General features: G+C 41.9%; 1 protein-coding gene across 1 annotated transcript; it reads right to left on the bottom strand.

Annotated features, from left to right (window-relative positions):
• Positions 1-284: 284 nt before the first annotated feature.
• Positions 285-2167, bottom strand: LOC149239859 (aspartyl protease family protein At5g10770-like). The gene is given in 3 exon segments (XM_089369991.1): positions 285-1459; positions 1461-1605; positions 2152-2167. Coding segments are annotated over 3 exon segments (1233 nt in total). The 3' UTR covers positions 285-387.
• Between the last annotated feature and the right edge of the window lie 23955 nt (positions 2168-26122).

The raw sequence follows: 26122 nt of genomic DNA, 5'->3' as shown, positions 1-26122 counted from the left end.
AATAATATTAATATTAGGTGTGTTTTATTCTTATATTTTTGCAAGTTAATATATATATATATATGTTTGAAAATCTATTAAAATTTTATATATACATATGTTAAATTATTTTATGATTTATTAAAATTAACTATTTATTAAGAAGGATTATTTATATCCTACAATGTTAAATTATTAACGACGCAATTTTCAAAAATATAATATTTGATACCTTACAGAAAGTTGAAGGATAGACATTATCCATGATAAGGCTAGGATGGGGGCTAAAACCTCCATCTGACCCAACACCTAAACATCTGATTATTGAGTTTGACATAACAGAGGATGCCGTCTCTTGCAGAAACGTACAGGGAATTTACTGGGATTATTGCAATTATTGGAGCAGTGCTAAGTAGCGCAGGAACCAGAGGCGGAACCAATTCTTCCGCCTGCCGTGTCAAAAGCAACCTGCATCTGCTGCTGTTGGAAGTTCCCGATAATGTTAAAACTGTCCGATTGGGGTGCCGGTGCGAATGCCAGGCACACCTGGGATCCGTCACTCTTGAGGGCTATCAAAATCCCGAGGGCGCTCACACTCACATCCGCATTGTTCTGGAAATGAAAAGTTATAGTCGTAACCCTGACCTGGCTGTAGCCAGACAGGTCGTAGCAGGTGTCGAAGATCGAATAGGGCTGCGCGCTCGGAAGATCCTGCGTCTGGCTCTGGAACGAAGCTTTCAAGGCATTGTATGCCTGTGGGACGAGCCGAGTTATGACGGTTCCAGAGTCCACAATCGTGCCTCCTCTTCCAAGAACAGCAGGCGGAATCGAGAGACTCTGGCCTCCAACGCTTATGTCGCTCAATCCCACAAAATAGTAGGATGTATACATGGAATTTGAGATGAGAGGGGTGAAAACGGCAGTGGCAGGAATCGAACCCTGACCCAAGCTGAACGAGCCTGTTGATGTGGAGGATCCGAAATCAGGAAGGCAATATGTGAATAGGCCGCCATATTTGCTTTTTGTCTGGGTAGGAAAGGCAAGTGCAGTCTGCCCCAATCCTAAAAGCCCGGCCGACCCCTGAAAGAGCCCTGTATTGCTATGCCCACATCCGAAGGCGAAGCTCTGGAAAGAATCGGAAGCCAGAGCGAAGATCTCCTCGCTAAAATCTCCCTGGGTGCTTGATCCATCCGCGTAGTCCACTTCATAAACGCAGCCCCCAACACTGCAGGGGTCCACATTGCCTTCTGCAGTGGCCAATTGAGTACAGGCAGCCGAAAGACAGGGTAAGTGTTTATAAGAAGATGACTGCTGGGGATTGAATATGGGATCTACCTGTGAATAACAGTCTGAACAAGGGTTGCATTGTATCCATGTCACATCGCTGCCCGTGTCAATTATCAGCAACATATTCTTAGCTGGTGTGCCAAACCCTGCTGTTAGAATATAGTTTCCTGTACCGACTTTGCTTCCTGGACCTTATTGTATTCAAACGATTATTGTCTCGTTCAAGAGTCTGAGAGACCAATTCTATCCATGAGCTCGATTTCATGGGCCTGAGAGGCGAGCAGGCCCAGTGAATATGATCTAGTCTTATCTTCACTTCCGGCTTTAGCTCTTCGTGACCTGCACACACAAATTCTGATTATTATTATTCTTATTTTTTTGACCTGCACACACAAATTCTGATTATTATTATTCTTATTTTTTTGATAGGGCACATGAATATTGCAAACATAAAGAGTTTTGGTTTGTATTAACATAGTGTTGAAAAGTCCATAATACCAAACATGAAAAAGTTCAAGTAGCCAGGTGATGCAGTTCTTATTACTATAAACCAAACATAAAATCCTTCACATGCAAGTAACTGGGGGCTTGGATTTGTATTGACCTAGCATTCAACCCGTAGTAAATTTATGGAAATGATACCCGGTGACTCAACAGCTTAGCCAACATGTTAGGATCACTAAACACAAAGAGAAGTGGTGTCTAATAACATTTTTGTTGGGTTTTATTAGTCAGAGCCATGGGTTTTCATTAGTTTGAGAATTGCTAGTAATTTGATCTAGTCAAGTTTACTGAAATCTAATACGATTTTTTTTAAGAAATCTCCTCCTCTCTCTCAAGTCATGTCTCTTGTTCTTCCCCTCTCTCCCTTTCTCCCCTACATACCTCTGTATTCCCCCATCCATCTCTCTCTCTCTCTCTCTCCAACTATGTTACTATATTCCTCCCTCTCTCCTTCTCTCCCTCCATCTCTCTATCTCCCCTTCTTTGTCTCTTTATCTCACCCATAAACACACACACTCTCTCTCCATCTCTCCCTTGTCACTCCCTGTCTCTCTCCACTTCTCACTCTCTATGTATTTCTTCTTCTGTCCCTCTCCCCCCATCAAAATCCATATCTCTATCCCTCCCTCTCTCCTCCTCTCTCTTAGTTCCTTTATCTCATCCTTCCTCTCTTTCCACATCTATCATACCTCCCTTCTCTTCCCCCATATCTCTCTCTCTCTCTCTCTCTCTCTCTCTCTGCCCTCAAATCCTCTCACTATATCCCTCCCTCTCTCTCTCCCCCCTCCATCTTTGTGTCTCTCTCTCCCTCTCTTACCCTTGTCTACCTCTCTCTTGTTGAAAATAGCAACAATAAAGTCTAAATATAGAAGTTCTAAATTTAGTACTATTATAAATAGCATTTTGGGATACCTTCCTATTTTAGTTAGTCCCTGAACTAAAATAGAGAAGTAAAAATTCGAATTTGATATTAGTAGTTGTTTGTAAAATAAATAATTAATTCACCGTGAGTTAATTAGTTGTAGAAAATCAAACATGAAGTCTAAGTGGGGACATTCAATAGTTTCTCCCTTAATTGAGGAATTTATCCATCAGTTAAAGAGATACAGATGAGTTTTAATATTGAGTTGTAATTAAATAATTAATTCACCGTGAGTTAATTAGTTGTAGAAAATCAAACATGAAGTCTAAGTGGGGACATTCAATAGTTTCTACCTTAATTGAGGAATTTATCCATCAGTTAAATAGATACAGATGAGTTGTAATATTGAGTTGTAATTAGTTGGCATGGTTAACTGAGTCAAATCTAGTTAGATTAATTCAAACATTTTGTTGAATTAATTGTGAGTTCAGTTAGTTAATGCATGCATGCATGTAACTGCTGCACTTCAGATAACTGAATATTCTCTCATAAATAACTCATGCATGTCAGTTCAGATAGAGACTCAATTGAGATCAAGTGGAGGGGCAGTGTACTATCAGTTGCTAGAATATTCCATTGTGAATATCTCTTGCACGTGGAAGGAATTATTTCCTTGAGGATTGTGCAATTACTTCTTCAGTTTTTGTGAGTGTGATGAGGCCAATTCACACATGTGGCATCATTGGACCCCAAGAAAAATTGTGCAAGGAAATAGGAGGCTTGGAGGGCTTGAGGAGGATATATACTGTGTCTATTAAGTTTGTGAGATGTATTATTTGATTGCAGAGAGAGTAGGATAGCTTGAGAGCTAATTCTTTTTGTAACTTGAACATATTTCCACTTGTATGATAATACAGAGATTGGGATTTTAGGCTGAGGCTATCCCTGAGTTATTTCTTCTGCGTTATGTGTGATTGATTTCTCATTCCCAATTATATGTGTTCTCATTGATCTTGCTCATATTCGATTAAGCTTCTGCAAAGTTTGTTATAGAAGTAGATCTTGTATTTTGCTTAGTATATTCTGTTATCATGTGATCTACAGTGGGAATTTCTACATGGTATCGGAGCGAAGGTGATCAAAGCGAAGAATAGTATACAAGAAGGGAGAAGTTCAAAGTTTGAGGTTCCTAAATTTAGAAATCGAGTTCTTATCACATCTCAATTTCACTGATGGAATTCAACGGTTTTGGACTCCAGTATGCCCTTGATGGAAACTAAAATTATATATCCTGGAAGGATCGCATGGAAGTAGTATTAGAGGATAATGGTCTAAAGGACTTCATTAATCAAGAAGTCCCCAAGCCAACTAATGTTACTCAATTGGCAGAATGGAAGAAATGTGTGGCTAGAGCAAGGAGAATCCTTATGGAGGGAGTTCGAGATCACATAGTCTCGAGCCTCCATGGGAAGGAGACATCATTTTCGATGTGGAAAAGATTGAAAGATCTATATCAGAATAGCAGCGATTAGAGGAAGTTGGCACTGAAAGACAAGCTTTAGAAAATCAAGTGTGGAAAGGGCGACATGATCTCTACATATCTGAACAAGCTCACCACCTAAAGTGATGAGATTTTAAATGTAGGGATCATGACCGGTGATGATGACATGGTTAGTCTTGCACTCCTCGATCTTCGTAAGAGTTGGCATAGCTACCAAGAATAGGTTAATGGAAGAGAAAAACTGCCAGAATGGGAACGACTTTGGTCGGATTTGATGCAGGAGGAAATAAGAAGAAGCACCAAAGATGGATCCTCATCAAAGCAAGACGATGAGGAAAATATAGCCTTAGCAATTAAGGCGAGGAAAAGGAAAGGGAAGGCATCCCATCCCAAATCCGGTTCTTCCCATGGTGGGAAGAAGTTTGATAAATCAAAACTGCAATGCTTTCATTGTCATGAAGTGGGCCATTATGCTAAAAATTGTCCATAGAAGAAATCCTATAAGGGTTACTTGAAGGAATCTGATGGTCAAGCATTGGCCTCACGGTCTGAGCTGGATTTCTCACTTATCACATGCATGGTCTCATCCATGATGGGATGTGTGTGGTACCTAGGACGTGGAGCTTCATTCCACATGTCAGGTGATAAGAATCTTTTCAATACCTTGGAGGAGAAGGATCTCCAGATGCAGATCAAGATGGGTGATGATGGAAATTATCATGTTTCAGGTGAAGGTATGGTTGTATTCTAGAGGGAGCATGGAGCTCCCTCACATTGACTGATTTAATGTATGTACCTGGTTTTTAGAAGAATATTGTGTCTGTCGCTATGCTAGAAGATAAAGGCTATGATGTAGTCTTTAGTAAAGGAAAGGTATCCTTGGGGCATATTGGTACTGGACAGACAAAGTGAATTGGGATTCGAGTAAAGAATCTCTACAAGCTGGAGGTAGATGACTATACTGCATTGAGTTCCAAAGCTGAGATGGTGTAGAGCGAAGATCTTGGTGAGCTATGGCATAGAAGACTAGGCCACTTACACCATGGAGCCTTGAAGGTCATGCAACAAATTTATACTAGATTACCCAAGGAAAAACTGGAGTAGACGAATACATGCAAAGGTTGTACCTTGGGTAAGTATGTGAAATATTCCTTTCCGGATCGAGACAGTAGAGCTAGAGCAATCCTGGAGTGATTTCACTCAGATGTTTGTGGACCATTCTATATAGCCTCCATCGGTAAACAAAGATACTATGTTATTTTTGTTGATGATTTTTCTCGTAGATGCTAGATCTACTTTATGCAAAAGAAGGATTAGACCTTCTTGAGGTTTTGTGAGTTTAAAGCCTAAACAGAGAAAGAATCTGCAAAGAAAATAAAATCCTCGCATAGCAACAATGGTGGAGAGTATGTATCCCAACAGTTTAAAGACTTCTACGTTGCAGAAGGAATTAAACAGGAATTGACAGCACCCCATAAACCACAACATAATGGGGTGGCTGAAAGGAAGAGCATATCAATTGTGGGAGCAGCTCGAGTGATTTTGCATGACCAAAGCCTACCACTGCATTTGTGGGCTAAGGCATGCAATACAACAGTATACCTGTAGAAGAGAAGCCCACACCATATACTTGGAATGAAGACACCTATGGAGGCTTTTTCCCGGAAGTGACTAGATGTGAGTCACTTCTGAATCTTTGGATCATCAGTCTACTGTCATGTGAACAAAGATGCCCGAAGAGGCTGGATCTAATAGCTAAGTTGGGAATACTTGTGGGGTGCACGGATACACCCCACAACCATCTGGTGTACCTACCTACCAGTTAGAGGACAATGGTATGCAAGGATCTGAAATTCGAAGAGAAAAAATCCATGCGATTATCACTTCAGAGGGAGCTCATGTTGCATGCAGAGGATGAAATTTCAGTTCCTAAGGAGGAGGAGCCTTAGATTGATGCAAAGCAGTCGCATGCAGAGGATCTGGGAGTTGATACATCCACTCATGATGAGACTTCCAGAGATGGGCAGAAACACTCAAGGGAAGCTGACAGGTTGATGTTGGATGCACGGGAGAATGTGGGATAGCCATCTTCTCAGCGCAGACAGAGGAGGTCACTCGAGTGGTACACTAGGTACATGGCCCTGGTTGGGGAGTGTGTAGATACTGAACCTTCCTCATTCAAGGAGGCAGTGTGGCAACTAATCTGGGTTGATGCAATGGTAGAAGAGTATGACTCTATCAGGGCAAGTCAGTGTTGAGTTCCTGATGGCTTTCCAAAGTAAAGTAGGCAGCTAATGGCAGTGTTGAGAAACATAAGGCAAGGTTTGTTGCCTGAGGTTTCTCAAAGGTCAAGGGGATTGACTACGATGAGACTTTTGCTTCTGTAGCAAGGTACTCATCGATTAGATCGATGTTGAAACTATTGTTTCAGATGGGGTGGAAGATCCACTAGATGAATGTGAAGACAACATTCCTCAATGGGAAGATTGAGGAGGAGGTGTACATTGAGTATCCAGAGGGTTTCGAGACCTTCGATTGTGATTCACATGTGTGTTGACTCTAGAGGGATTTGTATGGGCTGAAGCAAGCACCCCATGCATGGTACACAAGGATCGATAACTATTTCACTGGATTGGGCTTCACCAAGTGTGAAGTAGATGCGAACCTTTACCACATCATGGTAGAAGGTAAACCATTGATCATTGTTCTTTATGTCGATGATCTGATTTCGACAGGTGATGATCAGTTGATATACTCTTGCAAGGAGGACCTTACAAGAGAGTCTAAAATGAATACATGGATCTTATGCACTATTTTCTAGGCATGGAGGTGTGGCAGAAAGATGGTGAAGTATTTGTTTCTCAAGACAAGTATGCCAATGAGATACTCAGATACTTTCACATGGAGAAGTGCAAGCACATGTAGCCTCCTCTAGCTGGGAATTGGAGGAAGGAGGATGCTACTTCAGGTGAGGTAGCAGCTACTACTGTTTATCAGCAGCTGGTGGGTTCACTTATTTATCTGGTGAGCACATGACCCGACTTATGCTTTGCGGTGAACTAGAGAAGTCAACCTATGATTCAAACCTACCAAGTTGTTTTGAAATGCAATGTAGCATGTTTTGAGATACCTGCAAGGCACATCTCAGTTCAGATTATGGTATAGACGAACAGAGGGAGTGAAGCTTCAGGGCTTCAAAGATTCGGACTAGGCAGGGAGTCAATCAGACCAAAGGAGCACTTCTGGAGGAATATTCAACCTTGGTTCAGCTGTAGTTTCCTGGTATAGCGGGAAATAGAGGTCAGTTGCACTTACCTTAGCAGAGGCTGAATACATGGATGCTAGTTGGGCTGCAAGTGAGGGCATTTGGATTCGGAAGATTCTAGTGGGATTTTTTGGTTAGAGGATGGATCCAACTATGATATACTGCAATAATTAGAGTTGTATCAAACTTTCTGAGAATCCAGTTTTTCATGATAGGTCCAAGTACATTGATATCCGACATCACCATCTTGGAGACTGTGTGGTCAATAGGATCATGTTGTTGTTGTATGTTTCGACTGAGGAACATGATGCAAATATTTTGACTAAGTCATTGTCAAAATGCAAGTTCGAATTCCACAGAGATAAGATTGGGGTTACATATAGTTCCTTTCTTGTTGAGAGGGGGTGTTGAAAATAGAAACAAGAAATGCTAAATATAGAAGTGCTAAATTTAGTACTGCTATAAATAGCATTTCGACATACCTTCCTTGTTGGAAATACTAAGAGGGGGGTGAATCAGTATTTCTTTTTCTCACTATTGTTTTACTAGTTGAAACATGTATGTTCAAAACACAAAATGAACAGCACAAATAAATGGTTTTATTAATATAACTGTGCAGTAAAATGAATACAATAAATAGAATGTCACAATTGGTTGCCAAGCTCCAACTTGGACTTTGGTGAGGCTCCAACCTCCTGAGCACCAACTCTATTTTGCCAAGACACCAATCTTGGACTTAGGAGCACCAACTCCCAAGGACTTCAATCCTTTTCAATTCGGAGGCTCCAACCTCTTTGGTATACACTGGTGTGCTGCTGCGCTCTTTTCAGCTTCCACTGCTTCTGCTGCCCCCTTTTCTTCTACTGCTTCCACTATCTCATGCTCAAGTTATGCCATCCACCAACAACACCTCAGTTCTCTGTTCTTTGCTGCTTTTATATGCTCCATGCCCCTGTCCATTCATTTCCTCTTACGTGCTTGCTCTTTGGCTTCCTCCTCACTTGATCACTTGACACTTCGGCTTCCATTTCTTTGCCTTCTTTTTTTTTTCTTACAGGCTTTATCGGTGCCTTTAATCACCCATCGGAAGCCACCACCTGAGCGTTTTAATCAACCATCAGAAGCCACCACTCGAGCGTTTTAATCACGCATCGGAAGCCACCAACCGAGCCTTTAATCAACCATCACCGAGTGCTTTAATCAACCCTCCACATTTATAGACATATGGAATTACCATAAAAACCCCTCATGGCCATATGTAACCATATAATATCAATACACAGAACTAGCATAAAAACCGCACAACTCAATGTACGCGGATCTCAAGGATTATATGGCTGCTTTCATAAATTCGGCGGGTTCGGATTTCGCAACCATAACAAAACTCTTAAGGCCTGACCTCTGATGAGTTGCGGACACGATATGGCTTTAGACTCCCTTTAATATTGTTTCGGGTCTGATGAACATCGTCGTTCACTGTAAACAATAGAACAGCCTCCTCCGGTGCGACGAACTTGACACCCTTTTATGATCCAGCCTATTCAAATTTCGGCTCTGTTAATTCGGCGAGTTCACCTCGGTGACTTTGTAATACAAAGGGTCTGTGGACCCGACACTCCTTTAAGCTCCCTTCTAAAGAGATTTCGGGTCCGGCCTATCGGCAGTTCCCTATCGGCAGATTTGCAATGTAATGGGTCTGTGGACCCGATGCTCCTTTAGGCTCTGTTTTATAATATTTCAGCTCCGGACAGTCGGAGCTTACACTTAACAGTCCCAAAAGCCTTTGCGGACCCGATATTACTTCATGCTTCCCTTTATAATGGTTCGGCTCCGGTCTGTCGGAGCATACACTTCAGTGATTGCGAAAGGCTCCACTCCTCCGATGCGATATTGATTTTGGACCCGAAATCCTTATCCGCTGTACTTCATAATACTTCCGCTCTGGGATTTCGGAGCATACACTTCGGCGGTTCCGAGGTCTCTCCTCCGATGTGATATTTGGTTTCCGGACCCGATATGGGTCTGGACCAAAATTAATATTCTTTCAACTCCGCCACTGTCCCACCTAAGGGGAAATATTTTGAATTCTCTGTGTAAACAGAGATATTCAATATAACACTTCTAAAATGATTTAAGGAGTCTGTATAAAAAGAAAATGACTCCCAAGGCTTCAATCACATGACTCCAATGGCCCTATTTGTTTGTAATATATATATGGTTCGTCTTGGCTCCTCTTGCTCCATCTGCTCCTCTCGGTCCATTTTCTCCATTTGCTCGATATATATTTCTCCTCTCTTGCTCCATCTGCTCCTCTCAGTCCACTCTGTTTGCTCCTGTAGCTCCCCTGATGGCTCCTCTTGCTCTGACACTCCTTCGATATGGCTCCTCTTGCTCTGGCACTCCTCCGATATATGTGGCTCCTCTAGCTTGGTCCGCTCCTCTTGGCTCCTTTTGCTCCCCTTGGCTCTGATATGCTCTGTCTCCTCCTCTTGAATATTGCCATATTGACATCGATGACAATCTGTGTCCAACAATCTCCCCCTTTGTTATTGATGGCAATATTCTTCTGTCTTCTCCCCCTTTGTTATTGATGGCAATATTCTTCTGTCTTCTCCCCCTTTGACATCAATGGCAAAGGAATGCATATGAACTCCCCCTGTCAAGCTGCTCCCCTTGTCCTGCTGCATCTTTACGAATAAACTCGAGCGATGATAAAGAAATAACCCCCATCTTTTGTCGCAGATGTTCGAATGCTTCCCGAGGAAGAGGTTTCGTGAAAATATCAGCTATCTGCTCCTTACTACTGATATATTCCATAGTGATGTTTTGTTCAGCTACTTTCTCACAGAGGAAATGATACTTGATTGGTATGTGTTTGGTTCTTGAGTGCATCACTGGATTTTTGCTGAGACTGATAGCACTAGTGTTGTCACAATAAACAGTAATTGGTTGATCTGTACATATGTTGACATCCTTTAGCACTTCCTTCATCCATAGTATCTGAGTACAACAGTCTGCTGCAGCAATATACTCGGATTTGGTTGTGGATAATGATATGGATGACTGTTTTTTGCTGAGCCAGGATACCAAACAGTCTCATAGGAAGAATGCATTTCCACTAGTACTTTTCCAATCATCTATATTTCCAGCCCAATCAGCATCAGTGTATGCAGTTACAGTCAGTGTTGAGCTCCTTGGGTACCAAAGACCGAAATCTGAAGTTCCCTTCAGATATCTGAGGATTCTTTTTACGGCTAATAAATGGGATTTTTTGGGAGTCGATTGAAATCTTCCCACCATTCCTACTGCTTGCATTATGTCAGGTCGTGTAGCTGTTAAGTATAGGAGGGCTCCAATCATTGACCTGTAATGAGTTGCATCTACTAGAGGGGAGTCATCATCTTTGCTCAGTTTGCAGTTTGTGGTCACGGTGGTGCTCATGGGTGCACAGTCTTCCATTCCATATTTTTTGGGCATGTCTTTTATATATTTGGCTTGAGATATATACAATCCTGCTCTGGTTTGAGATACTTGAAGTCCAAGGAAGTGGGACAGTTCTCCTATCATCGACATCTCAAATTCTTTTTCCATGCTTTGAGAAAATTCATGGCTCATTTCACCATTATTACTAGCAAAAATCAGATCATCGACATAAACAAGAGCAACTAGTAACTTACCTTGATCTGTCTTTATGTATAGATTGCTTCCAGCCACTCCCTTTTTGAAGCCTTGTTGTTGGAGATAGTTATCCAGTCTTGCATACCAAGCTCTAGGAGCTTGTTTCAACCCATACAAAGCCTTTTTCAACTTACAGACTAGGTCCTTTCCTGCTGTCAGATCAAAGCCTTCTGGCTGCTCCATGTAGACTTCCTCCTTGAGTTCCCCATTTAGAAATGCTGATTTCAAGTCCATTTGATAGATTTTGAATCCTTTCGAGCAAGCAAATGCTAAGAACATCCTGATAGCTTCCATACGAGCCACTGGTGCAAATGTCTCTTCAAAGTCAACTCCTTCAATTTATGAATAGCCTTTGCAGACAAGTCTTGCCTTGTTTCTGATAACCTGTCCTTCCTCATTCATTTTATTTTTGAACACCCATTTGGTTCCTATTATGTTTTTGTCCTTTGGACGAGGTACCAGCTCCCATGTCTTGTTCTTCTCAATTTGGGACATTTCTTCTTCCATTGCTTTTACCCAATGAGGATCCTTACTTGCTTCTGTGAATGTTTCTGGTTCTATCATAGATAGGAGGGCAATGGCTTTTCTCTTGGGTGAGGTGGTTATCCTTCTTCTGGTCTGCACACCTTCATCTTTATCGCCAATGATTTGTTCTTCTGGATGATATCTTTCTACATACTTCATCTTTGAAGGGGTATGAGGTGGTTCTCTTTCCTCTTCTTCTTCTTCATCATCTATCTCTTCTTCTTTAGGTTCTTCTTCTTCAATGAGAAAGTCATCTTCTTGTTCTTCAATTTCATTTTCTGGAAGATCTTCATCAACCTTTACATCGATGCTTTCCACTATTTTCTTCAGTCGAAAATTGTAGCACTTGTAAGCCTTGCTCCGTGGTGAATATCCAAGAAATATCCCCTCATCAACCCGAGAATCAAATTTTCCAGGTGAACCATCATTTATTTTTATGAAGCACTTGCTTCCAAATATTTTGAAATACTTCACCAAATCAGTTCTCCCTTTCCATAACTCATAAGGAGTTTTGTCACAATTTGGTCTCAATTGAGTCCGATTCAATGTATAGACAGCTGTCCCTACTGCTTCCCTCCAGAATTTAGGTTGTAGATCTACTGCTAACAGCATGGTTCTTGCCATTTCTTGGACAGTTCGGTTTCGTCTTACAACTACCCCATTTTGCTGAGGTGTTCTGGCAACCGAGTATTCCCTTTTAATTCCATGAATATTGTAGAACTCTCTGAACTCGTTTGATATGAATTCTCCTCCTCTGTCTGTTCTGAGACACTTAATTTTTGAATCTTTTTCATTTTCTACAAGGGCTTTTAGATTCTTAAAACACTCAAAAGTTTCAGATTTATACTTTATGAAATATATCCACATCATTCTAGTATAATCATCAACAAATAACACAAAGTACCTTTCTCCTTGGAGTGCTTGATTTCTAGTTGGCTCACACGCATCAGCATGGATGATCTCCAAGGGCTTTGATGTACAGTTTTCCTTTGTCTTGTGGCTAGTTCTGGTCTATTTTCCATGTTGACATGGACCACAAACTGCTTGCTTTGGTTTGGACAACCTTGGGATGTCTTGTACAGTTTTGATTTTGCTGATATTGACCAGATTTTCGAAGCTGGTATGTCCAAGTCTCTTGTGCCACAACCAACTCTCATCTGCCTAACTCAAGTAGCATTTGTTCTCCTGAATCTTGTTCAGAATGTAAATATTGTCTGGTGTTCTTACTCCTTTTGCCACAAGTTTTCCAGAGACAGAGTTCCTTATTTCACAGTCCTTGGTGCTGAAGACAACCTTATGTCCTTGATCACAAATTTGGCTGACACTCAGAAGGTTGTGTTTGAGTTCGTCAACCAACAGAGCATCTTGAGCTTTTACTTTTCCATTGATCAGAGTAATTCTTCCTCTTCCTACAATTTTGCCAGTTCCGCTTCCAAAGGACACATTCCCTTCCTTTTTGCTCAGTGAGATAAATTTCCTTCTGTCTCCTATCATGTGTCTGGAGCATCCACTATCCACAAACCACTGGTTTCCATTATTTTGCGTAAATAGAGCCAGACCGCGTTTTTCCATTGTAGAGATCTTGCTACTCGTCTTTCTTCCTTTGAGTGGGCAGTTTTGTTCATAGTGTCCATTATTGTAGCAAAAAGAGCAAGTCAGATCAAATTTAGTCAAGGGATTGAATGAATTGAAGGTTTTGATTTGTCCCTGTCTTTTGGGAGAATATGAGTTGATTACTCGGTCCTTTTGCGTTGTCTTTTCACTTCTACGAGCCATGCAGTGTCTAGCTTGGTGATCAAAGCTTTTACAGTGAAAACAGTGTCCAAGAAATATGGTTTTGAAGCAACCACGGTTTAATTCGCCTTCCTTTTTGAGAATTACTCCTCCCTCGTCCTTTGGATTTTTGATGGGCCCTTGGTGGAGTACAGGTTTGTATTTGCTGTAGTGTCCATGATTCGACTCCACATTCTTCTTTGGAATAACTCTTTCTTGATTCTTGGAATCTGGGATGCACTTTTTATAAGATACTTTTTCATCTTTTGGGTTGCAGGAAAGTGCATCGGCATAGCTTTTCGCACTATTCTTAGTGCTTGAGGATTCTCCCTTGAAACCTATTCCAGACTTATCATGTTGAGGTTTTTGATTTTTCAGAATAATATCAAGTATTTGAGAGCTTTTACAGCCCTTTTTAATTTGCTCCAACTCCTTTCTCAGAGATACTACTTCGGCCTCACGTTCTTCACAAGTCTCTTCTTTTTCCTTGAGCTTTGTTTCCAAGAGATCTTCTCTCCTTCTTATTTCCTCGTTTTCCACTTTGAGAGAGAAAAATTTGTTCCGTAGTTTCTCGTTCTCTTCAATGGCACTTATTAATAGTTCATCCACATTTCCTTCTTGCCCCGAGTCATCATCATCTGTGAGTGCCATGAATAATGCTTCTTGGCTTTCATCATGATCGCTTTCCTCATCTGATTTCTTTTTGATTACCATAAACTCATCCTCATCAGACTCATCTTGCTTGGAGAGAAGGTTTTTCTTATTGAACCCTTTCTTTTTGTATGTCATTCTTTTATAATTTCTTTCATCATCACTGTCATGTTTATGAGGACATTTTGCTGCATAATGACCTATTTTACCACATTTAAAACAAATAAGAGGATACTTGCCTTTAAGCTTAGATCCTCTCTTCAGCTTTCGTACATATTGAGCCAATTCGGATTCCACATCTGACTCATCACTACAGTCATTCCTTTCATTCCCTTTCTTTGACTTCGAGGCCTTGAATGTTGCATCTTTGGAGCTAGGTCCACCTTTCCTCATTTCATAGACAGTGAGAATTCCATGGAGTTCATCCATTTTGAGGGTGTCAAGATCCTTTGATTCTTCTATAGCACTTATTTTGGAGCCAAATCTGTCTGGAAGGGACCTTAATACCTTTTGTACAATAGTACTTTCTTCAACCTTTTCGTCCAATCCTTTCAGGGAATTTACCACTTCAGCTACTCGGAGGAGGTATGCTGCAATATCTTCTTCCTCTTCCATCTTCCAACTTTCAAATTGTCTTCTGTGAGTTTGAAGCTTTGCCTTTTTGACTTTTGAGTCTCCATCGTACAAGCTAACTAGCTTCTCCCACATTTCTTTGGCAGAGTTACAGTGCATGATTTTTGTAAACTTGGAATCAGTGATTCCACTAGTGATGGAGTTCATGGCCTTTGCATTTGCAATGTAGGCTTTCCTCTCGTCTTGGTCTGTTGGAAGAGACGAAGTCACTTGGTATTCAGTTTGACAAAATGCCAGACTTCAGGTCCAAGGGACATTAAATAGTAAGTCATTCTTTTCTTCCAAAAACCAAAGTTAGTGCCATCGAACAGAGGAGGTTTTCCTGATGCTTCATGATTTCTCATCATGGTTGCTGATCCTTCTTCAAGCTGTTAGGCTAGAATGAAGAAGCCTGCTCTGATACCAATTGTTGGAAATACTAAGAGGGGGGTGAATCAGTATTTCTTTTTCTCACTATTGTTTTACTAGTTAAAACATGTATGTTCAGAACACAAAATAAACAACAGGAATAAATGCTTTTATTAATATAACTGTGCAGTAAAATAAATACAATAAATAGAATGTCACAATTGGTTGCCAAGCTCCAACTTGGACTTTGGTGAGGCTCCAACCTCCTGAGCACCAACTCTATTTTGCCAAGACACCAATCTTGGACTTAGGAGCACCAACTCCCAAGGACATCAATCCTTTTCAATTTTGAGGCTCCAACCTCTTTGGTATACACTGGTGTGCTGCTGCGCTCTTTTCAGCTTCCACTGCTTCTTCTGCCCCCTTTTCTTCTACTGCTTCCACTATCTCATGCTCAGGTTATGCCATCCACCAACAACACCTCAGTTCTCTGTTCTTTGTTGGTTTTATATTCTCCATGCCCCTGTCCATTCGTTTCCTCTTACCTGCTGGCTCTTTGGCTTCCTCCTCACTTGATCGCTTGACACTTCGGCTTCCATTTCTTTGATATTTTTTTTTTTTCTTCTTACAGACATTATCGGTGCTTTTAATCACCCATCGGAAGCCACCACTTGAGCGTTTTAATCAACCATCGGAAGCCACCACCCAAGCGTTTTAATCACGCATCAGAAGCCACCAACCGAGCCTTTAATCAACCATCACCGAGCGCTTTAATCAACCCGCCACACTTATAGACATATATGGAATTACCATAAAAGCCCCTCATGGCCATATGTAACCATATAATATCAATACACAAAACGAGCATAAAAACCGCTCAACTCAATGTACGCGGATCTCAAGGATTATATGGCTTCTTTCATAAATTCGGCGGGTCCGGATTTCGCAACCATAACAAAACTCTTAAGGCCTGACCTCCGATGAGGTGCGGACCCGATATGGCTTTAGAATCCCTTTAATATTGTTTCGGGTCCGATGAACATCGGCGTTCGCTGTCAACAATAGAACAGCCTCCTCCGATGCGATGGACCTGACACCCTTTTATGATCCAGCCTATTCAAATTTCTCCTCTGTTAATTCGGCGAGTTCACCTCGGTGACTTTGTAATACAAAGGGTCTACGGACCCGACACTCCTTTAAGCTCCCTTCTAAAGAGATTTTGGGTCTGGCCTATCGGCAGTTCCCTATCGGCAGATTTGCGATGTAATGGGTCTGCGGACCCGATGCTCCTTTAGACTCTGTTTTATAATACGTCAGCTCCGGACAGTCAGAGCTTACACTTAACAGTCCCAAAGGCCTTTCCAGACCCGATATTACTTTATGCTCCCCTTTATAATGGTTCGGCTCCGGTCTGTCGGAGCATACACTTCGTTGATTGCGAAAGGCTCCACTCCTCCGATGCGATATTGATTTCAGACCCGAAATCCTTATCCGCTGTACTTCATAATACTTCGGCTCCGGGATTTCGGAGCATACACTTCGGCGGTTCCGAGGTCTCTCCTCCGATGCGATATTTGGTTTCCGGACCCGATATGGGTCTGGACCAAAATTAATATTCTTTCAACTCCGCCACTGTCCCACCTAAGGGGAAATATTTTGAATTCTCTGTGTAAACAGAGATATTCGATATAACACTTGTAAAATGATTTAAGGAGTCTGTATAAAAAGGAAATGAATCCCAAGGCTTCAATCACATGACTCCGATGGCCCTATTTGTTTGTAATATATATATGGCTCCTCTTGGCTCCTCTTGCTCCATCTACTCCTCTCGGTCCATTTTCTCCATTTGCTCCATATATATTGCTCCTCTCTTGCTCCATCTGCTCCTCTCGGTCCACTTTTTTTACTCCTGTAGCACCTCCGATGGCTCCTCTTGCTCTGACACTCCTTCGATATGGCTCCTCTTGCTCTGGCACTCCTCTGATATATGTGGCTCCTCTGGCTTGGTCCACTCCTCTTGGCTCCTTTTGCTCCCCTTGGCTCTGATATGCTCTGTCTCCTCCTCTTGAATATTGCCATATTGAGATCAATGACAATCTGTGTCCAACATTCCTATTTTAGTTAGTCCCTGAAATAAAATAGAGAAGTAAAAAATTGAATTTGATCTTAGTAGTTGTTTGTAAAATAATTAATTAATTCATCATGAGTTAATTAGTTTTAGAAAATCAAACATGAAGTCTTTGTGGGGACATGCAACAATTTCTCCCTTAATTGACGAATTTATCCATCAGTTAAAGAGATAAGTGTTGTGGGGGAAAGTATCCAACTCGGAATGACCCTAACCCACTCTAAGGGTGACAGTTCCTTAGCAACAGCTGAAAGCGAAGCTATCTAAAGTTTCTTCTTTATGACATGCAAGAGATAGAAGGAAGAGATCCACTTACCGATGTCTTGCGCAAATGGTCGGTCCAATCTCCTCTATTCGCCGCTTGCTCCCAGCTCCAAGTCTTTTCACGGGCCCAGCTACACGAGATCCTGCAAACAAGACAAAGAAAGGAAACTACAAGAGGCATGCATTCATAACTGATTCAAGGATTAGCATAAATCAAATACGCAAGTAAGACAATACATCATTGAAACACATGCGAATAGAAGAACCTCAAATGCTTTATTAATATATGGAAGTAAGGTTCAGGCGGTGATACAACCATGAGAGGTCCAATCCAGCATCACCTTCCCGACGGAGAGAAATCTCTTCTTCACCTCCCTCAAGCAATCACCCAATGCTCACAACTGTAAACCAACAGCAATTCTTTGCACAAAATTCCGCCTCCAGATCCCATGGGATGAGATCCTTATATAGAGTTTTGGAGTGAAGATAAGTCAGCTTGATGTGTGACTTGTTGTCCTCTTCAACTCCAGTTGTTCTTCAGTCCTTCACTCAGAGTTTCTGCCTTCCACTTGGAGTTTTAGAAGCTCTTAACTCATCATTAGGCGAATCTTATGATCAAGTGCCTCTTTGGAAGCTTCCTGGGCACTGGCACTTTGAGAAAAAGATTCCTCCACATGTCCAATTACGCCCAGCGCAGGTAGCCTTTGTCCTACTTGCTATGCAACGCAGGTAGCCTTTGTTGTACCTGCTATGCAGCGTAGATGCCTAGTGGAGCAGCTGCTTTGATCCAAAATTGACCTGTTTTTGAGTGTTTTTCAGTGGAGAACTGATTTGCAGTGCTGTGGTTTGCTGACCTTGTTCCTCTAAGGGTAAGAAAAACATGTTTAGGGACTTTGGATCCCTTAGATTATTGACATTTCATGCTCCATGCTGTAAGGCACAAAAATGTCTATAACAATTGCCCCCTAAAGTATGAGGTCGTTTATCGGGTGAAATGCTTTATTAGGAGGATCCGAAGTTCATTCAATCGCCGGGAGGTGACCTGTAACAAAATACAATACAATACATTATCTTTTCATACTTTCTTTTCATGATCTAGCTAATGCGGGCATTTCCCATGATCAGCTTTATAAATACATTTTCCGTACATAAACAGACGATCGTCTGATAATAGACTGATAATTCTCTGCTTTTAATTATCATCCTTTTTTAGTAGGATGATCATCTGCTGCACATGTCTATGTTTTTATCTCCTGAATATATATCGCAGCCCGGATGGATGAAACTAGATCGGGGGTCTTCAAACTTGTCCGATCTTCACTTTAGTACAAGCCGATCCATGTGAGAATTTCCTGAAGTCGAACATGGAAAGACATCGCTTGATTACCAGTCAATGATGTAAACTGTTAACAAGCGCGAGAGGAATCACCGATAATGATGATGACCCTCAAGGTACTGCAGCACAATTCACTTGGCGTGAATATAGGATCTGACGTCGAACACCACGCAAAGTCTCCCGGTCGAAGGTCATTAATGTATACCTATCGCCGGGAGTGAGAAACTTGCCATTGAGGCATGCAAGCTTCAAAGTACTGAGGGGGTGTTCCTAGATCAACTTCTTGGATAATGAGCTGATGTCGACAAGAAGTGATCCGTCAAAGGAGGGCCTTAATGAATCCCACATCAGTGACACGGAACGGAGCTAGTGATGATGGTGAAAACATTCTGTGAAATATGATTCAGGGTGGTGGTCATGGAAGGATGAAAGATGATGTATGGTAGTGGATGGGACCCGGTTGACACTTTCTGAATGACATATCTTGAACATATAACGACACTGATGTGATGGATCGGTAGCATTACCCCATGTATGGATGGTATGGCGAGACCATGGTGAAGGGACCGGTGAATGATAATAACCCAACCCGATATTTACGGAGGCAAAAGTGTCATGTTCAAGAGCGACTTGCTACCATTAAGCTTTGAGGTTCTTCCCAATTTTTCCGCAGTCATTTCTGACCAGTACCTCTTTATTTTTTTCAAGCTTGAGGAGGATAACATGTGCTTGTTCTATAACTTGCCCTTCGGGCAAGCCCATCGCTATGTTTTAACGAGCCTAGCGATAGGGAAACTCGTTCTTGTCTAAAGACAAGTTTGTCGCTATCTAATATTTTTAACGAGCCCCCCAGCGACAAAGACAACTCGGTCCTTTTCATTTTTAGAGAGTCTGAAAAGTGTACATAAAGTAGACTCCAGGGGTCCTTTTTCGTCATCTAATCCCTTAAGTCCGAAAAAGTATAAAACAATACAGAAGGGATGAATATTCGATATCTTTATCGAGCCGAACTAGACAAGCGCTCGATCTTTTTGTGCAATAATCCCTCAGGTCCAAAAAGATTAAAATCTAGAGGAGGGATAGCTCTTCCGGTCTTTTTAACGAGCTGGAAGGCCAAAACTCAGCAAACTTTTCATTTTTTACGAGTCAGTGAAAAGAGCTCAAAGAAGACTCGTATTTTGAGGAACGAGTGATAAACAGGGATAGCAGCAGATTCCAGGTACAGGTTGGAATTTTCCAATCATGGCAGTATTACAAGGATGGCTAGGTGGGATCACTCTTCGCAGCTGTTCCTCAAAATAGGTAAACAATCAAGTGGATGTGAATGATCGGCCAAACGAAAAGTGGAGGTGACGGTGCACAAACACGACCAAGGCTTTTATGGCTGATGAATTTACGGTCTCAAATGGTTATTTACCAGTTCATTTTTTCTGGATGAGCTTGAACTTTGGGGGAAGCTTGCTCACATGCTTATGTTTATTTTTTAACGAGCATGAAGTCCGCGTTAAAACTGCTCGGTTTTGCGTTTATTTTTTAACGAGCATGAACTATGCCAAAACTGCTCGTTCTTTTGCATGCCCCCAGCATCATAATGACGCATGTCAAAGGAGGGTGCCCCCCAAGCTTCATTGCATTCAACTTGGTGGTTGGAATGAAGGTTTACCTTTGAATTTTGAAAAAGGGGATTTGTTTCATTTTTTATTGAGGTTGACATAGTAAAAGAACTATCCTCATGACTCCTTGTTTCATTTTTTAACGAGGTTGACACGAGATAAGAACCATCCTCGGGGCCCACTGTATTTACAGTATTTCCATTAGGGCGATGATCCACGCTGACAAAATGTTTAGGAATCTTCTGAATCCATTAGATATAGAAGATTTCATATTGTAGGTTTCCACTGTGGCTACTTCCGCCAAATTTCTTGCAGGCGGTAGGGCAAAAGTACCCATTAAGGCAGGGTTTTTTAGGAGACCTACTCCAATATTTTGAAGCGAATGATCGCTTCCATGGATCATTGGAATGCTTCCCGTAACTTGTGAACTGTCGGGGAGGAAAGTTTGTTGGTCGACGATTGTAATTCTTCCTTGAAAGGGAAATGCAATCCTCCTGAAGCAGGTCGACACAACTGCAGCCATGGCATATATCCAAGGCCTTCCCAGTAGGATGTTGTAATCGAGGTTTCCGTCGATTACTTCCACATCAACTTCTACTGTTTTGCCCCCCAGTTCAACTTGCAAGTTACTTAAAATCCCGTATGGAGTGTATGATCGTCCATCAAATGCTTTTAATGTCGTTGACGATTTTGACAAGGGTGGTGAGCCTAAATTTTTCCAGCAACTCATTGACATAAGACATGTAGATGCCCCCTTATCAATAATTGTTCGATCAACAGTTTTGTTGAGGGCTTTCACTTGAATAAGGAAAGCTAGTTGAGCTGGTAACTGAGGGTCATATCCTTTGTGATCAAAGGCCACAAGATTGGAATCCATTGGGCCTATCCCACTTATCGCTGAAAGTAAAGCTTGCTCTTGGGAGGGGCAATTTTGCGGTACCTCAAGTGTCGACATAGCAGACGGCGATTGGGCCAGGTCCTCTACTATATTATAATTCTGTGCTATTTTTGCACGAGGATTAAATGTCGATTTGTGTACTACTCCCTTTGGCGACTTTATCATTGGTTTAGGAATGATGGGTGGCACGACTTTGGTCAAAGTTGTTGTTGAACTACTAGGTTGTTTATTTGCCTTGTTGTTCAACTGCTTTGGATTCCTGTAATTTTTATTTCTTGTCAAAGCATTATCCTGCTGCTTTGAGGTAGACAACATAAGCACTTGGGATCGGGAAGCATTTTGATTAGCAACCAGATTTTGTCTTGGATTAGGAAACGGATCAGTCAATATTGCTGGGGTTTTTGAACTCTTGAAGAGTTTCTTAACTTCAGCTATATGTGGACAATCTTTCGTCCAATGATCCTCATCGCATATATGACACCCTGTTGGGGGTCTCCCTTTCCTTTTCTTTTTCTTCTTGCCCCCTGGTTGCTTCAGTTGTTTGCCCTTGTCGGTCGACATGGCATTTACTTCTGAGGCAAGAAGTTCCTCATTTGCATTTTGACTAGAAATTTTGCGTTTGCCAGTCACGCCATTACTGGCGTGAGAGTCAGTATTCGATTTAGGAGGGGGAGGAATTGAAAATTCAGGTCTGGGGGCGTCAGGTATTTTGTCATAGAGCGTATCAGACCGAGTATATACTAAGTCCAGATATTGAGCACGAGCAATGACCTGCTCCTCTGTTATGACTCCCCCCTTGGCCACATCTTCCGTTATAGCCGGAAGTAACGACTTTATAAACCATTCAGCTAACAGCTGATCGGGAACGTAAGTTTTCACCATCCTACGACGACGTCGCCACTCATGTATATGATCAGATATGTGAGTGGCCGTTGTCTGTTTGAAGTTGGTAAGGAGTTTTGTTCCCGTTTCATACCTTATCGGTAATTGGAAATGGGTTAAGAAAGTCGTGGCTAAGGAGCTGAAAATGTCGAAAGAGGCTCTTGGCAATTCAATGTACCATTTAGCCGCTGGACCTGTCAATGTCCTCTGGAAGAGGCGAAGTCTTATCGAATCATCGTTTAGAGTGTTCGATGAACACCACAGATGAAAAGACATGACGTGATTCGACGGGTCTTCACCTGGATTTCCATTGAATTTAGGAATGTCCGATGGAAGTTTATGCGGAATCGCTGGCCACCAAGGGGCATAAGCAATTGGATCATTCGTCAGCCGGTTTAGATCTGGCAATTCTAGAGTTGCTACAAAGGGCAACTGTTAGTTCAGGTTAGGCGAAGCATATCCAGGATAAGATGGTATCGCCTGAGCAATGGGTCTTTGCAGACCAGCATAATGCTGACAACTTTGACAAAGTTGATGGGCATAACCATTATAGCATGGTTGCCCATTACTTACAAAGACTTGTTGCTTACGTCCTTGATATGATTGCTGGAATGGCGGCTGTTGAGATTGAAACAGCTCTGGTTGTTGGACCATTTGCTGTTGACCAATACTGGATGATTGACCAAGATTAGGAGTCACAGTACTTGTTTGAGCCTGAGTCACTCCAAATAAGGAGGCACTACCCTGAGATTGTGATTGAGCCGCTGAGACAAGAGGTTGTTGTATTACAACAGGTAGCGCTTGTACTTGCGACGCATTCGCCATAGCAGGTGTGGTGGGAATATTCGACTCAGGGTGTACTGGTTGCATTGAATATGCAACTCCTGATCGTTGAGGCAGTATTGGTACCCAACCGCTGGATGTAATTCCAGTTTGACCTGAATCCTGTTGTAAACTCTCATATGGTTGTTCTCTAGGAGGGAACAATGAAAGAGCATACTGCCCTCCACATGGTGGAAATCCAGTACTTAAAGGGTAAATTGGCCTTTGAAGACACATTGGATCAATTTGTTGAGTTTCAACATAAGAAGTACCAAATGATAATCCGGATGAAGAAAAAGGAACTAACCATATTGTCGTCCCTGATTGGACTCCGGCTTGTTGTTGACAATTTGCCGGGACAGATGGTATACCAACGAACATCGTTGGAGTAGCAGCAGGAGGCTCTGCTGCTGCTGTGTCAGACAACACAGTCCTAGATGTCGACGGTTGTCCAGACATATCTAGTCTATCCAAAAGATTTCTTAGCGATTCTACAAGAACTTACGATGCCAAAAGACTAACTTTGAAGATCAACGCAGGAATAGGAGGTGATTATGTTCCGTTTAAAATGAATTTTATTATGACGACGCTTTTAGACACAACTTGCTTTTTCACTTTTTAAGAGTCGAGAAAAAGCTAAAGATGACTCTAGTCTCCTTCGATGTATTAACGAGCCCGAAGTGACAAATGCTCGGATGGACTTTTTCAGTTATAGAGTTTGAAAAAGGCCAAAAGAAACTACTCTGGAGTTCTAGGCAAGGGTGTGCCAAACCTTTCGCGAAACCACAGAATACGTTTTACGGTACGAGTGGTCGATCTTCGTGAATGCTGTGTTCACTGCATCGCGATCAGTAGGGCGGCCGACACGGCTTCCTATGGATAAAGGCTTTGTTCCTATAGGGGTCCCCAAATATACGCGACGGTACGCGGGGGCACAAGTCCGTATTAGTGCTATCGTCCCTCAGGAGGAATCACCCACCTTCGTAGAGATCGACAGTCACTATGTTTAACGACGCCGGTTCACGTCTCTACCTAGACCTCTACTGTGTTTCGTTATGTTTCAAAGCGTTGTTAGATAAATTAAGTTCTTTTTAGGTTGATCTTGCTTAACAGTTTGCCTTTATGGATCACCACGTGATGTATGATACAACTCCTAAATGCAGTCTAAGAATGATAAGCAAGCTTTTTCAATTCTTTCAACTTATGAAAACCTTAACTACTGAAGGAAAAGAAAGACATCATCTTTTCAAACAGATCATAGAGCACACACTGATGCACTTTTCCTAAATCGACATGCAAACTGTCAAAATGCACATGCACAATGCAAGTATTTCTTTTCTTCTTCCTTAATGTTGGTGTATTACAAAAAGAAAGCTGTTGTATAATTTCGAATTCGATTTCAAGCGTAAGCAAACAAGTTTTGTCCAATAATCAAAAGAACACCTTAAGATTCACTCGTTTCAACACAAGAAATACTAAAATTCGAACCATATAACGAAAGCAAATGTTCAAGCAGCTATGAACAGCAATAAACTAGCTCTTAGAATCAGAACGACACTTTCTCACAGGTCTAGATCCAAGAGGTCATAGCAAGACTAGTTCACTTTCGCTATGGGAAACTGTGAATGACAGCAAGAAATACAATAAGAACAATCACGGTTTCTTCATACAACTGAGGCGGGATGAAGGCAAAGAGAAGTGGTTTCAGCTGGGTATACAGGTTGACAACAGGCTGCAAAAAACAATACTGAAAACTGGGCAACAGACAGTGGGGAATCCCAGTTGCACAAGGCAAAACTGGATCAGCGCAGGTGCTGCACTGTCAATCTGCAATGCAGCGCAGGTAGCCCCTTCGGGACCTGTGATGCAGTGCAGGTAGCCTTTTTTGCAGTTGCACTGATGAGACAACTCTCGTCTCTCTCAGATTCCGGGTCACAGTTTGCTAAAAAATCAATGGTTTTTGGCCAAATCAGAGGCTATAAGTCAAGTATACACTAGAGGATGATTAAGGGAAGATGAACACTATCACAAAGAGCTAAAAAGAGTCCTTGCGGATCAGCTCTTCAAATCATAAACATGCCCAGCACTGGGCTAGAGTAGCTACCCTCTACTTTGCATTCGAAGGACTCGCATGCAGTTCGATTCGGTACTCTTTTGTTTCATAAATGAATAGCAAGAAACACAAGCTACCAACAAGACACGATTCCCCAGCGGAGTCGCCAGTCTGTTGTGGGGGAAAGTATCCAACTCGGAATGACCCTAACCCACTCTAAGGGTGACAGTTCCTTAGCAACAGCTGAAAGCGAAGCTATCTAAAGTTTCTTCTTTATGACATGCAAGAGATAGAAGGAAGAGATCCACTTACCGATGTCTTGCGCAAATGGTCGGTCCAATCTCCTCTATTCGCCGCTTGCTCCCAGCTCCAAGTCTTTTCACGGGCCCAGCTACACGAGATCCTGCAAACAAGACAAAGAAAGGAAACTACAAGAGGCATGCATTCATAACTGATTCAAGGATTAGCATAAATCAAATACGCAAGTAAGACAATACATCATTGAAACACATGCGAATAGAAGAACCTCAAATGCTTTATTAATATATGGAAGTAAGGTTCAGGCGGTGATACAACCATGAGAGGTCCAATCCAGCATCACCTTCCCGATGGAGAGAAATCTCTTCTTCACCTCCCTCAAGCAATCACCCAATGCTCACAACTGTAAACCAACAGCAATTCTTTGCACAAAATTCCGCCTCCAGATCCCATGGGATGAGATCCTTATATAGAGTTTTGGAGTGAAGATAAGTCAGCTTGATGTGTGACTTGTTGTCCTCTTCAACTTCAGTTGTTCTTCAGTCCTTCACTCAGAGTTTCTGCCTTCCACTTGGAGTTTTAGAAGCTCTTAACTCATCATTAGGCGAATCTTATGATCAAGTGCCTCTTTGGAAGCTTCCTGGGCACTGGCACTTTGAGAAAAAGATTCCTCCACATGTCCAATTACGCCCAGCGCAGGTAGCCTTTGTCCTACTTGCTATGCAACGCAGGTAGCCTTTGTTGTACCTGCTATGTAGCGCAGATGCCTAGTGGAGCAGCTGCTTTGATCCAAAATTGACCTGTTTTTGAGTGTTTTTCAGTGGAGAACTGATTTGCAGTGCTGTGGTTTGCTGACCTTGTT

The sequence above is a fragment of the Pinus tabuliformis genome, chromosome 8, assembly GCF_031772625.1.
Source record: "Pinus tabuliformis cultivar Carrire ecotype Pingquan chromosome 8, CPIR1, whole genome shotgun sequence".
In the NCBI taxonomy this organism is placed as follows: domain Eukaryota; kingdom Viridiplantae; phylum Streptophyta; class Pinopsida; order Pinales; family Pinaceae; genus Pinus; species Pinus tabuliformis.
Note: the sequence above shows the minus strand (reverse complement) of the source record. Positions and strands in the feature narration are given on the sequence as shown.